The 14,334-nt window shown below is 38.0% G+C and overlaps 1 protein-coding gene across 1 annotated transcript in view; it reads right to left on the bottom strand.

Annotated features, from left to right (window-relative positions):
* ZYG11A (zyg-11 family member A, cell cycle regulator) overlaps positions 1-14,334 on the bottom strand; it is a 65,566-nt gene that overhangs the window by 11,340 nt on the left and 39,892 nt on the right. The window contains exons 4-8 of the mRNA XM_007109522.2: positions 10,801-10,941; positions 8,624-8,800; positions 6,310-6,374; positions 4,647-4,746; positions 4,495-4,548 (exon numbers count right to left, since the gene is read on the bottom strand). Coding sequence (XP_007109584.2) covers positions 4,495-4,548; positions 4,647-4,746; positions 6,310-6,374; positions 8,624-8,800; positions 10,801-10,941 — 537 coding nt within the window. The remainder of the gene's footprint in view (positions 1-4,494; positions 4,549-4,646; positions 4,747-6,309; positions 6,375-8,623; positions 8,801-10,800; positions 10,942-14,334) is intronic.

The raw sequence follows: 14,334 nt of genomic DNA on the forward strand, positions 1-14,334 counted from the left end.
AAGAAAAGCTTTAGAATCAAACCTCGGTTCTAAACCCAAGTTCTACCACTTAATAGCTTTGTGACCCACTTTCTCTCTATAAAATGACTTACACCTATTTTTTAGGGTTTTTGTGAGGAAAAAATATTAAAGTTTATCAAGCACTTAATCTAGTTCTTGGTGCTGGTTAATAAACCTCATCATCAAGTATATATCAGCTATTCCATTATTCACATATTGAGAGAGAATGTTTAGTCAACACCTTCTGGAAGTCAGGCACATATTCAGATAAGAGTGACAGATTTAAAAAAACAGTTTATCTCAACTAAATAAAATAATTTTTAGTTTTGGTAAATGCTCTGAAGGAAACACATAAAAGCCTAAGAATTTTCTTTAGAAAAGGTGGGAGAGGGAAGACTCCATACAAAAGTAATATGTAAAAGAGACCAAAAGAAAAAAAGGACAAGGCAGCTAAGCAAGGAATAAGGACATAAAAAGGGGAGGGGGGCAGATATTCCAGGCAAAAAAAAAAGTTTGCTGTTCTACACCACTGAGCAGGTCAGTATGGCTACAGGATAACACTAGTCTGTAGTATAATATGTCCTAATAGCTTGAAGAAACCACTGACTTATTTAACAGAGATTCCAATATACCGTTTCAAATCAGAATTTTTCTAGACAAAAGTTAAGCTAGTATTCATGCTTTCTTTCACACATACTAGACTGTCATGCGAAAGGAAAAAGACAGCCATTTCCACTTAACCAGCTAATGAAAAGATACATAAAATATAACAATGCTAAACAAACCAGATTATGTCTGTTTTCAGGAGGAATGAGACCATCTCAAATATTTTACCCAATCAGGAGAGAACATATCAAGAGAATTCACAAAAATAAAGCTGTTAGAGCCAAAAGAAGAATATGAGTGCACAGCACGCTGGTAGCAATCACCTAGACAGCCAATAGGGTGAGTGGCAGCAAGGAAGGGAGCAGAAAGTGAGGCTGACCTGGGAAGCAATGACAGCTGTGGTCAGTCCCATGGTTAGAGGCTTTACATATTTTATCTTAATAATACTCAAAATAACTGCAAAATATTACTCCCATGTCCAATGCCAGTTTTTCAGATAAAGAATCTGAGGCGCAGAGGAGATAAGTAAATTACCTAAGGGCTATGGCTAGTTAGTAGCTGAACCTAGTTTGTTTTAATCTAAAGCCTGAACTTTTTTTTTTTTAATTTTTGAATCGCCGCTTTCCCCCCTTGGTGTCCATACGTTTGTTCTCTACATCTATGTCTCTTATTTCTGCCCTGCAAACCAGTTCATCTGTACCATTTTTTGTAGGTTCCAAATATATGCGTTAATATACGATATTTGTTTTTCTCTTTCTGACTTACTTCACTCTGTATGACAGTCTCTAGATCCATCCACGTCTAAACATGAACTTTTAGTACCCCTACCTAAAATGGTTTCTCCAAGAACTACAGGGCTACACTTCCCTCCGTGTTACTTTAAGTACTTGCTCTCCATATCAATATCTATCTCTCTACCTCTATCTATTACTGTTAGCATTCCAAGTAACTTCAGTGTTCTTCCACCACATCATCTTGGCAAAACTCCTACCTTAGTTAAACCTTACTTCATGCCCCACCTCCAAAATCTGAATATTGAAAAAGACTGTGCTCAAGTCTCACTCTTAATATCTGCCTCTAAATTTCAAAAGGGCATTCAACTGTACCTGGCAATCCTACTATATTTCTCAATGAATTCACTCCAAAGACTACTATTTCATAATTCTCACTCCCCAAACTTTAACTGCCATCTTCTTGTTCCTCTCATTTGATCAATTCATCTAAGTTTTCACCTGTCATGCGAAGCCATTTCCACTTAACCAGCTAATGAAAAGATACATAAAATATAACAATGCTAAACAAACCAGATTATGTCTGTTTTCAGGAGGAATGAGACCATCTCAAATATTTTACCCAATCAGGAGAGAACATATCAAGAGAATTCACAAAAATAAAGCTGTTAGAGCCAAAAGAAGAATATGAGTGCACAGCACGCTGGTAGCAATCACCTAGACAGCCAATAGGGTGAGTGGCAGCAAGGAAGGGAGCAGAAAGTGAGGCTGACCTGGGAAGCAATGACAGCTGTGGTCAGTCCCATGGTTAGAGGCTTTACATATTTTATCTTAATAATACTCAAAATAACTGCAAAATATTACTCCCATGTCCAATGCCAGTTTTTCAGATAAAGAATCTGAGGCGCAGAGGAGATAAGTAAATTACCTAAGGGCTATGGCTAGTTAGTAGCTGAACCTAGTTTGTTTTAATCTAAAGCCTGAACTTTTTTTTTTTTAATTTTTGAATTTTCTTTTATTTTTTTTTATACCGCAGGTTCTTATTGTCATCCATTTTATACACACATCAGTGTATACATGTCAACCCCAATCGCCCAATTCATCACACCCCCACCCCCACCCCCGCCGCTTTCCCCCCTTGGTGTCCATACGTTTGTTCTCTACATCTATGTCTCTTATTTCTGCCCTGCAAACCAGTTCATCTGTACCATTTTTTGTAGGTTCCAAATATATGCGTTAATATACGATATTTGTTTTTCTCTTTCTGACTTACTTCACTCTGTATGACAGTCTCTAGATCCATCCACGTTAAAGCCTGAACTTTTAGTACCCCTACCTAAAATGGTTTCTCCAAGAACTACAGGGCTACACTTCCCTCCGTGTTACTTTAAGTACTTGCTCTCCATATCAATATCTATCTCTCTCTACCTCTATCTATTACTGTTAGCATTCCAAGTAACTTCAGTGTTCTTCCACCACATCATCTTGGCAAAACTCCTACCTTAGTTAAACCTTACTTCATGCCCCACCTCCAAAATCTGAATATTGAAAAAGACTGTGCTCAAGTCTCACTCTTAATATCTGCCTCTAAATTTCAAAAGGGCATTCAACTGTACCTGGCAATCCTACTATATTTCTCAATGAATTCACTCCAAAGACTACTATTTCATAATTCTCACTCCCCAAACTTTAACTGCCATCTTCTTGTTCCTCTCATTTGATCAATTCATCTAAGTTTTCACTGGGAACCATAGCTATTCTTCCTAACAAAATCTAACAACCTGCTTGCCCTTGCATCAGTGTACTCTGCCTTCCTTTCTGCTCCAATCTAAAGCCAGCATCTGGGGACTTTCCTCGTGGTCCAGTGGCTAAGACTCCACGCTCCCAATGCAGGGGGCCCGGGTTCGATCCCTGGTCAGGGAACTAGATTCTGCATGCACGTCGCAACTAAGAAGTCCACGTGCCACACAAAGATCCAGCGTGCTGCAACTAAGACCCTTTGTACCCAAAATACATACATAAATAAATATTTTTTAAAACCCAATGACAAAAACTTCTCCTTTAAAAAAAAAAAGAATAAATTCAACAATATAAAAATTTTTTTAAAATTATTGTGTACCAAATCATGCCATAAATAAAGTAAAAACAGACTAACAGCCAACTGGAGAAAAATTACTTGCATCTTATAAAGGAATCCTATAAATTAGAAAAAAGCCAGCAACCCTAAAGAAAAACTAAAGGCCATGAACAGACAATTCACAGAAATTATAAATGACTCTTCCAAAAAAAAAAGATTGCTTAAGCCTCACCTCAGAACAAGAGAAGTGCAAAATAAAACAATGATGTACATTTTTTCATGATCAATGTTAGCATAATCATAATGTAGATACTGATTTATTAAAACTTATAATATAAATGTATTGGGGGTTGGGAAAGGAGGTAATTTGTAGAGATATATGTAGGAGAGCCAAATTCTTATTTACCATACCAGCAGAATCACGAGATAACATCTAAAACTGATAAATCTTTTTTTCTCTCTTTTTTTTAAATTGGAGTATAGTTGCTTTACAATTTTATGTTAGTTTCTGCTGTACAACAAAGTGAATCAGCTATATTTATACATATATCCCCTCCCTCTTGGACCTCCCTCCCACGCCCCCCCACCGCCATCCCACCCATCTAGGTCACCACAAAGCACCAAGCTGACAGCTCCCTGTGCTATACAGCAGGTTCCCACTAGCTATCTGTTTTACACATGGCAGTGTATTTATGTCAATCCTAATCTCCCAATTCGTCCCACCCTCCCCGTCCCCTCATGTCCACATATCTGTTTCTCTATGTCTGCATCTCTATTCCTGCCCTGGAAATAGGTCCATCTGTACCATTTTTCTAGATTCCACATATATGCTTTAATATACGATATTTGTTTTTCTCTTTCTGACTTACTTCACTCTGTGTGACAGACTGAAACCGCAATTATAAGCATTTTATTTAGAGATATGGAGAAGAAATAGCTATATGAGTACAGAATAGTTTCTTCTGGGTAGCAGGTCTTACAGATTGTTCATTTTATAAGCTTTTTAAAATGATTTAATTTTTTAAACTATGTTCACAAATTACTTTTATTGAAAAAAAAGTTATAAAAGTGACAACCTACCTTAACTGCCATGAAGAGCTCTTCTTTAAGTTGCGCAGTTTGCGCAGGTGAGAGCTATAAACAAACAAAAAGCCAAAAGTGAAATGTTAGACCTCCATCAAAGCTCCACCAAGACTAGGGAGAGAGAAATTTTGCATTTAGCGATCACATACCTGCAGGGCTAGAATAGAGGTTATGCTCACTGCCATTGTTTGCATCTTGGGGTTTTCATGCTTACAGAGCCATCTCATAACAAATTTGGCAGCATTGAACCTAAAAAACAGTATTTTTCTCACAATAAAGTTTGTGAAACTGTACATGAGAAGTGAAGAAATCAGTTAGCCTCCCCAACAAATCTTGTTTAACAAAAATAGTCTTGGACTTATAAAGCCTCAGCTATGAAAGAGCATTTGGCAAAAAGAAGAGAAAATCAGAAGAGGAAAAGGAGAGCATGTAAAAAAGAATGTGAGTGGGAATTCCACAGCAGTCCAGTGGTTAGGACTATGCATTTTCACTGCCAAGGGCCCAGGTTCAATCCCTTGTCAGGAACTAAGATCCCACAAGCCACGAGGCATGGCGAAAATAAAAGAACGTGAGCAAAATGCACAAGATTCAAAGACTGACAGACCTAAAAAAGACTTATTTTTAGCACTCAGTTTCAACTATGATGGGTCTGAAAAAGGAAAAAAGTTCCCCAAGAGGTAGTAATTTATAATCTGAATTGCAGACAGTGCTAAAATGCCACAGCAAACAAATCACTTAGCTAGACAGAATTCATGGCCCTTTACTCACGGCTGTTACTCAGCTCCAACAGATGATTGCTATATAGGAATGAAGACTAGTTGAAAAAGAGCTTCCAACTTGTCAAAAGAAAGTGAAAATACAGAATTTTTTTTTTTAATGAGGAAGACCACCTTCCCTACTGTACTTTTAAAAGTCAACTCTCATGTTAAGTACACACTTTAATTAGATTTGAGAATGGCTTAGCCTATAAACTTGCATGCATAAATCATGGGCTTTGTTCATATCAGACTGTGGCTAATTTTCCTGTTGGCAGCAACTATTATTAATGGCAACTATTATTAATGTTTTGGAACTCATGAATCTGAGAGATTACAATGGCCTCAAGAGGAACCCCTCTGGAGTCTACAATGATGTTTTTGTTTGTTTGTTTTTGCGGTATGCGGGCCTCTCACTGTTGTGGCCTCTCCCGTTGTGGAGCACAGGCTCCGGACGCGCAGGCTCAGCGGCCATGGCTCACGGGCCCAGCCGCTCCGCGGCATATGGGATCTTCCCGGACCGGGGCACGAACCCGTGTCCCCTGCATCGGCAGGCGGATTCTCAACCACTGCGCCACCAGGGAAGCCCTACAATGATGTTTTGTGTTTGGTTTTTTTTTAAAAAAGCATTATCAATAAAATAATAACAAAAAGAATGGTTAATATTTAGAACAGCCTGCATGCACTCTTATGCTAGGCACTGTGATAAGTACCTTACAAACATCATATCTAATCCTCATAAGAGTCACTATTTTACAAATGAGGAAACTTACACACAAAGATAATGAAAGGACTAGAACTTGATTTGATGTTTTACTCTCTGGCGCCCATGTCCTTACCACCTACTGCCCTAAACTGGAATCACACTTTGGAAGACAACATTTGCAAGTATAGTACTTCCGAACACCTCTGTGGAAAAATCTCAACAGAACATTCTCCCCAAACACTTTATCCCAGCCTTAATCAGACCCTTGCTAGGCTAATAACCAAAAGCCAACAATGCTCAGAGTAACACTGGTCAACACCCCAAAATCAGACAATCCAATTTTATACTTGCCTGTCAAATGGAACATCCACAAGAATCCTGGAATTGGTTAAGGAGAGTAGGCAATTCTTCTGTAACTTAACGGAATAAAGAAAAGTAATTCTGAACAAATGTATACTCATTCTAAATAAAGGTTCTAATTAAACATTTGGAAGGTGCTACTAATAAGCTTCTCTTATTGAGAGCTCGTTGTGTACCTTGTCCTCTCCAAGTTCTTCATTTAATCTTACTATTAAACTCTGTAACATTCACCTTTGCCTAAAGAACAATCTTCCCCTTTTTTGGCAAAGAGGCAGTCTCCCTTCTCCCTGAACCCTAGAAGATCTATGTGGAGAGTTGCCTGCCTGTGTGTCAGTCCAAATCAATTACCGGAAGTCTGACCCATCTACTGAATGATAAATGTCCTTACCAGATCTCATAACTAATTCTGTGATAGAGCTTCTACTTTCTACCTATGATTGGTAGGGATTGAACTATGCCTTTAAAGATAGGAAAGAAAGAGAAAAGGCCTTCTAGGATAGCTTCAAGAATAGAAAAATATAACATCTCTTTGAAAGGCCATGAGTAGGCCAGTGACATGCACTGCCATGACAGCAGTGTATGAGCCAGGTATAGCAAACCTGAAATGCCAGCAGGAACTAGGCAGTAACATAAACAAGTGAAGAAAGCAGAGTATGAAACAATAGGGCAGTGGTAGGAATTATGGCAAACTGGAGAATTCATACCCTTCTATAGGGGCAGTTGTTACTCAGCTCCAACTGATGACTGCCATGCAGGAATTAAGACTGAATTGAGAAGGATCATACAACTTTTTTCAAGAGAAAGTGGAAATACAGATTTTTTTTTAAACAAGGGAAGACCACCTTCCTTGTTGTATTTTTAGTAAATCAATTCCCATTTTAAGTACACACTTCAATTAGATTTGACAAATTTATAAAGACGTGTAACTAATACCACCCACCACCACCACAAGCAACATAAAAAATATTTCCATCACCCCAAAGAGTTCCACTGTGCCCCCTTCCACTCAATCCCAACCCTGCAAATTCCAGCCCCAGAAAATTATACTGTCATTACAGATTAGCCTTTACTAAGATTTCACATAAGTAAAATCATATGGTATCTACTATTTTGCGTCTGGCTTATTTTGCTCAGCATATGTTTTTGAGATTCATCCATGTTGTATATGTATATGTACTTCATTCCTTTGTATCACCAAGTAATATTTTCTTATATGAATATATCACAATTTGTTTATCTACTCATCTGCTGCTGGACATTAAGTTTTCAGTTTGGGGGGGATTATGAATAAAGATATTATGAGCATTTGTGTATAAGTCGTTATATGGTTATATGATTTCATTTCTCTAGGAGTAAAATGACTATGTAGCATGAAAGAGGACTTTCATGTCTAACTTTCAAAGAAATTACCAGACTGTTGAACTGGTGGTTTTATCATTTTACCTTCTTAACATCAATATATGAGAATTTCAGTTTCTCTACACTCTTGTCAACGCTTGGTATTGTCCGTTTTTTTATTTCAATCAATCTAGGGGATGTGTAGTGGTATCTAGGTGTGCAGTGGTATCCAAATGTGCTTTTAATTTGCATTTCCCTGATGGCTAAAGATACTGAGCATCTTTTCATGTGCTCATTTACCATCTGCCTATCTTCTTTGGTGAAGTATCTGTTCAAATCTTTTGCCTTCTTAAAAAATTGGTTTGTTTGTCTTGTGTTACAAGGCAAACAGTTCTTCACATTCTGGATAAAAGTCCTCTGTCATATACATAAAATGAACATTTTCCCCAGCCCTGGATTACTTTTTCATTTTTTAATGTCTGTGTGTGTTTGAGCAGAAGCTTCTAATTTTGATGAATTCCAATTTATTATTTTTCTTTTATGATGTATGCTTTTTGTATCCTAAGAAAACTTTGCCTACTCTGACATCACGTTTTCTTCTATAAGTTTTATGGTTTTAGCTTTTATATTATTTAGACCTTTAATTTAGCTTTTATATTTAGATCTGTGATTCAATTCAGTTTAATTTCACACATGATGTTAAGCCTATAGGATGTGCTAAAGTGTTAATAGTAGATGTTTCTGGGTAACTGGTTTCTGATCAATTTAAAAATTTTAAACCCTATTATTTATTTATATTTCTTATTTTTTCTATGACAAACATGAATTCCTTACCTATTTCTCTCTCTTCCTCCCTTCCTCCCTCCTTCTCTCTCTCTCAGGATGAAAAATCAGAACTAAACAAAAAATATTTTTCATATATCTGTCCTCAAGTAAGAAGCACAGTCAAATATTCAAACCAAATTACCTGCTGGTAATGGGGGAAATTTTTCAGAGCCTTGAAAAGTAGACAGGTAACCTCTGACAACAGACGAACAGGCATCCCCCTGGCCAGGTCCTGGCGTATTAAGTTGAGGGCACAAGCACTGGCTGTGAACTGCACTGGCAAATCCAATGGATGATTCCTCATTCCTATAGCCACAAGCTGAAGATGAACTTGTTTTTAGCGGCATGTGACAACATTAGCATTCTTTACACAGTCTTATTTTTGTGTTAGTTGTCAAAAATATTTGCTCATTGGGACAAAAAGTAACAGATTTTCCCCTTCCTCAGCATTTATTTTTTAGGACACCAGCAATACCTTTCAATCCAAATGTAGCCATTAACTAGCTGTGTGACTTTAGGTAACTCACTTCCTTTCTCTGGACCTCTGTTTCGTCATCTGTGACTTCACAGTCATTTATTGAGCCTCAATCCACCCAAGACATTATGATAAGCACTACAGGGGACACAACATCAATCACTTATACCCTATTCCTGAGCATAAAGCCTTATGAAAGAAATAAAGTATGTTAACAAATAATATTGTAAGGGAGGTCAAAACATGAAGCTGAAAATAGCACCAAAAAAGAGGTGTAAATAAAGTGCTGCCTAAGGTGGTTATGCAGGGAACAATCATTTCTGGTATGGAAGTCAAAGGCTTCATTCAGAGAATGTATTTAGGCAGGGTCTCAGATGGGATCTGGATAGGAGATGGAGATAGGGGTGGAATGGAGAGGAATTACTAGGGAAGGGAAATGTGATAAGAAAAAACATAAAGTGGACAAAAAGATGGGATGAATCCACCAAGAGAAGGGGAATTTGAAATAATCTGAAAAGTGGTAAAACCTAATATTAGGGAGTTCCCTGGTGGCCCGGTGGTTAGGATTTCGTGCTTTCACTGCTGTGACCCGGGTTCAATCCCTGGTCGGGGATCTGGGGTCCCACAAGCCATGCAAAGCAACAAACAACAAAAAAACCCTAACATTAGAAAGGCAACTAGAAGACAGACTGCGTGAGACCTAGAAACAAATGTAAAATGAAGGTGTTATACTAAGCTTAGACCACACCTGCTCTAACATTCAGGGACAACATGGTCTGCTTTGTCTATCAAATAGAGATAATCATCCTTACCCACCTCAGAGACCAGTCTGCTGATACAGGCATGAACCATGATTTTATGAACTGTTAAGAGACCAGAGCCCCTTACTTTGACACCTACATGAACTCAGACCTGGGATACACTTCTCCTATGGAAAATATCTTTTTTCTATATTGCTAAACTGCTCTTAGGATTTCACTGGATTGCCATCATCGGCAATATAAACATGTATGAAGTAAAACAAAGATGATTTTCAAAAACAAAAATCACACAGTCTTAGATATGAAAAGGACTTTTAGAACATCTAATTCAACCTCCTCCTTACAGATGGGAAACAAAGATCCACAGTTTTTTCCTTTATACAGTACCATTTTTAAGTTATGAATAAATCTAATCTCCCATGGTACAGAAATAGTCCTAGTTTTATGGAACTACAAAAAATTACAAATGATAAAAACAAGGTGACTTTAAGAGTCTTCATTTTTATGTTACATTTAATTTTAAATAACTGCAGTTTTCCTTCCCAAACCACTTAAAACTTCCAATTACATTTAAAATAAATTCATTCTTCCGTAAACCAAGGCAAAGTTGGCCCGATCGATACTGGTAATTTTACTTTATTCACAAAATAACTTTAAATGGTAGACTTGGTTACCTTCAATTATTGTTATTTTGTTCTGTTCTTATTGGGGATACTGTTGTTGTTTTCTTTCAGAAAACCATATCTTAGATTTTAAAGAGTAAACAAATAAAACAATGTTTAGGCAAAGTGAATTCATGTTTAAAGATTAAGTCCTGTTTTAGGCAAAATAGTGCAATGCTTCTAGAATCCCCTGCTCAGACCAAATTAAAAAATTTGAATGACTCAAATTGATTCAGATGCTCAAAACAAGAGATGCGCTAGCAGTTTAAGCCTAACACCATTCTCCTCTATCTGTGAGGGCACTTTGACTCACAATAGAATAAGGCATATAAGTTAACCGTATTCATTGTGTTTGATGAACAACTTTAATTGAACCAAATAATAAGTAGTAATAAAAACTACATTTCTGAGGTGCAGTTACCTTTAAAATAGCAGGCATGGCTACTTGTGTTGAAAATGTCTCTGTGAAGAGCCTGTAGAGGGCTTCCTTCATAAAACATGACCTATTCCTGTATCGGCTCAGTGCTTCTGAAATCTGACTCATATTGGCTCCTCCGGCAACCTGGAAAACAAGGATGTTACCAATAGGTTTAACCATTCACCTTGAAGCACAGGCTTTTAGAGCATGTCAAGTGTTTGAAACAACACATTTTCACTTAAATGTTTTAAGAGCTTTACAATTTTGATCTCATTCAATCATAATTCTAGTAGGTAAAAGTTCTCCTCAACCTCATTTCTACATGGTGGGTCCAGAGAGGTGATGTACACTGTTAAATGTAACAAACCAGTTAAGTGGTGGGGCCAGATTCAAATACCATCTCCCTACAACTATATTACAGTTGAGACCACAACCGAATACTAGCTAGCATGTAAATTCTTAAACAACCAATAAATAACCATGAATGCACATCTTCTAAGTACACATATAGAATGAATTAGACAATAAAAGACAGGGAAAAGACCACATAAAATAACTAAGATGAAAAAGGAGTTGACCAGTTATAGAATTAATTAATTAATATTAATATAATTCTTCCTTGCTACCACTGAAGTAATAATTTCAGAAAGTCTATATATAGACTTTGGGTCTGGAGGATAATGGTATCCTCCTGATCCAAACCATCAAATCAACAAAGAATGTAGATAAAACTAGATATTATGCAGTTTTCAGCATTCCTGGGTGGTGAAGAAAAAGAAGAAAATAAAGGGGTAAAATTCAGGATCCTACAAAATGAAAAGAAAAACAACCTCTTCTCCACTCCACCATGACCAGTAGTCGCATCACTCACTGAAGAAACATCACAACATTAAATTGACAGAAGAGTGCTTTTGAATTAGGAACCCTGTCAATTAAATGCCAATAAATAAAAAGATTCAAACCAATTCCATAAAAAGCTACTGTAAGAAATTTTTTAAAAAGCAAATCTACACATTTCAGCTGAGAAAAATTCTTCCCATAAACCAACAACAAATCAGAAGAAAATTGTAACACAGCACTTTAAACTGAATTAAATCTTAATCAGCATGTTAGGATGTGAAAAAATAACTTCAAGGGATGATTAAACTCAGGAAAAAGACAAAATCATATCAAACATAAAAATTAAGTTACAAAGTACCCAAGGAAGAGTAGAGTTGAATAAATATTTAGTAAGGAGAAGAAATGCAAGAAATAAACAAGAGAAAGAAATTTTAAGAAAGAAGAAGTAAAAAGGAATCTAAGATTGAGTGCTTATATAGAAAAAAATAAAGAAGATCCAACACACATATACTTGAAGATCCAACACACATATACTTGAAGTTCCTGGGGAAGAAATGAACTAATATTTAAAACTAATACCAAGAAAAACTTTCCAGAAATAAAAAAAAGACCTAGGGATTCCCTGGTGGTGCAGTGGTTGAGAGTCTGCCTGCCGATGCAGGGAACATGGGTTTGTGCCCCGGTCTGAGAAGGTCCCACATGCCACGGAGCGGCTGGGCCCATGAGCCATGGCCGCTGAGCCTGCGCTCCACAATGGGAGAGGCCACAACAGTGAGAGGCCCGCGTACCGCAAAAAAAAAAAAAAAAAAGACCTAAATCAATACACTGAAATAATCCACCAGCTACCTGGGAAAACTGACCCAGATCAAGTCTGAGACATAGCACAATACAGGGATTAAATTTAAAGATACAGAAAAAAATCTTCAGGGCCTTCACATAGAAAGATCAAAGAAATTAGAGAATTAGATTGTCATCAGACTTAACAAGCAACACACAAAGCAATGTAACAGTGGACAAGCATTTTCAAGAAATAAGGGGAAAAAAAGGTAAACAAAGGAGTTTATATCCATGCTTGCAACTTCTAGAGGAAGTCTAGATCATAAACTGTGGTTCAATTCCATCAATTTCAGCTCTTACCACAATAACAGCTGTCCATGCCCCAACCCTCCCCCCAGCCACAAGCACATGCTCCTAGAGCTCCCTGCACTTAGCTTGTGAGAGCCCATGTGGGAAAAAGGACCCTGCCCTCCAAATATCAGGGATCTGTGCTCTGATCACTGCTTGCTGCGTCTGATAACAGGTACAAAGAGGTGGGCAGCCACTGTTGTTGCACCCCAGCCCCACCAACTCTTCAAAGCCCCTCTCCCACAGCTAAAGTGCCTTCCAGGGGATTTAAAAGGCTGCCCCTTCATTGTTTTCTTTTTCCCCTTTTAGGAGACATTAATGACTATGACATTCAAAACAACTGCATATACAGAGAAAATTCCGAAGTGACCGCACATGCCCAGGAAAAGGCTCAAAAAAGACCTAAAAAGACCTTAAAGTTTATACTTCAGGCTGATCCTCAACACAGACCCCAAATACAAAAACAATAACAAAAGCATCAAACCCCAGGAAAGGAAAAAAACCTGATTTCCAGAGTTGCCATATTATTAGTTTCAAATGTCCAGTTTTCAATAACAACAAAAAAAAATCATAAAGCATAGTAAAAAATAGGAAAGCACAGTCCATTCAAAAGGAAAAAGAAGAAAAATCAAAAGACACAGTCCCTGGGGCTTCCCTGGTGGCACAGTGGTTAAGAATCCACCTGCCAATGCAGGGGACATGGGTTCGATCCCTGGTCCGGGAAGATTCCACACGCCATGGAGCATATAAGCCCATGTGCCACAACTACTGAGCCTGCGCTCTAGAGCCCATGAGCCACAACTACTGAGTCCACGTGCCACAACTACTGACCCACAAGCCTAGAGCCTGTGTTTCACAACAAGAAGCCACCACACTGAGAAGCACACACACTGCAACAAAGAATAGCCCCCACTTGCCACAACTAGAGAAAGCCCGCAAACAGCAACAAAGACTCAACACAGCAAAAAATAAAATAAAATTTAATTAATTAAAAAAAAAAAGACACTGTCCCTGTAAAAGAACTGACAGCAGCTCTACTCAAGCAAGACTTCAAAACAATCACCTTGGGCTTCCCTGGTGGCGCAGTGGTTGAGGGTCTGCCTGCCAATGCAGGGGACACGGGTTCAAGCCCTGGTCTGGGAGGATCCCACATGCTGCTGAGCAACTGGGCCCATGAGCCACAATTGCTGAGCCTGCGCGTCTGGAGCCTGTGCTCCACAACAATAGAAGCCGCGATGGTGAGAGGCCTGTGCACCGCGGTGAAGAGTGGCCCCCGCTTGCCACGAATGGGGAGGGCCCTTGCACAGAGGTGAGGGAGGACCCAACACAGCCATAAATTAATTAATTAATTAATTAATTTTAAAACAAAACAAAACAAAACAACCACCTTAAAGATATTCAAAGAACTAAAGGAAAATGTAGATAAACTCAAGAAAAAGAACAAAAGAGAAAACTCAACAGATGTAAAAAACCTACAAGGAATCAAAAGAATTCTCAAGCTGAAAAGTAAAATAACTGAAATAAAAATTCCCTAGAGGGATTCAAGGCAGATGAAAGCATCAACAAACTTGC

This window comes from Physeter macrocephalus, chromosome 4, assembly GCF_002837175.3.
Source record: "Physeter macrocephalus isolate SW-GA chromosome 4, ASM283717v5, whole genome shotgun sequence".
NCBI lineage: Eukaryota > Metazoa > Chordata > Mammalia > Artiodactyla > Physeteridae > Physeter > Physeter macrocephalus.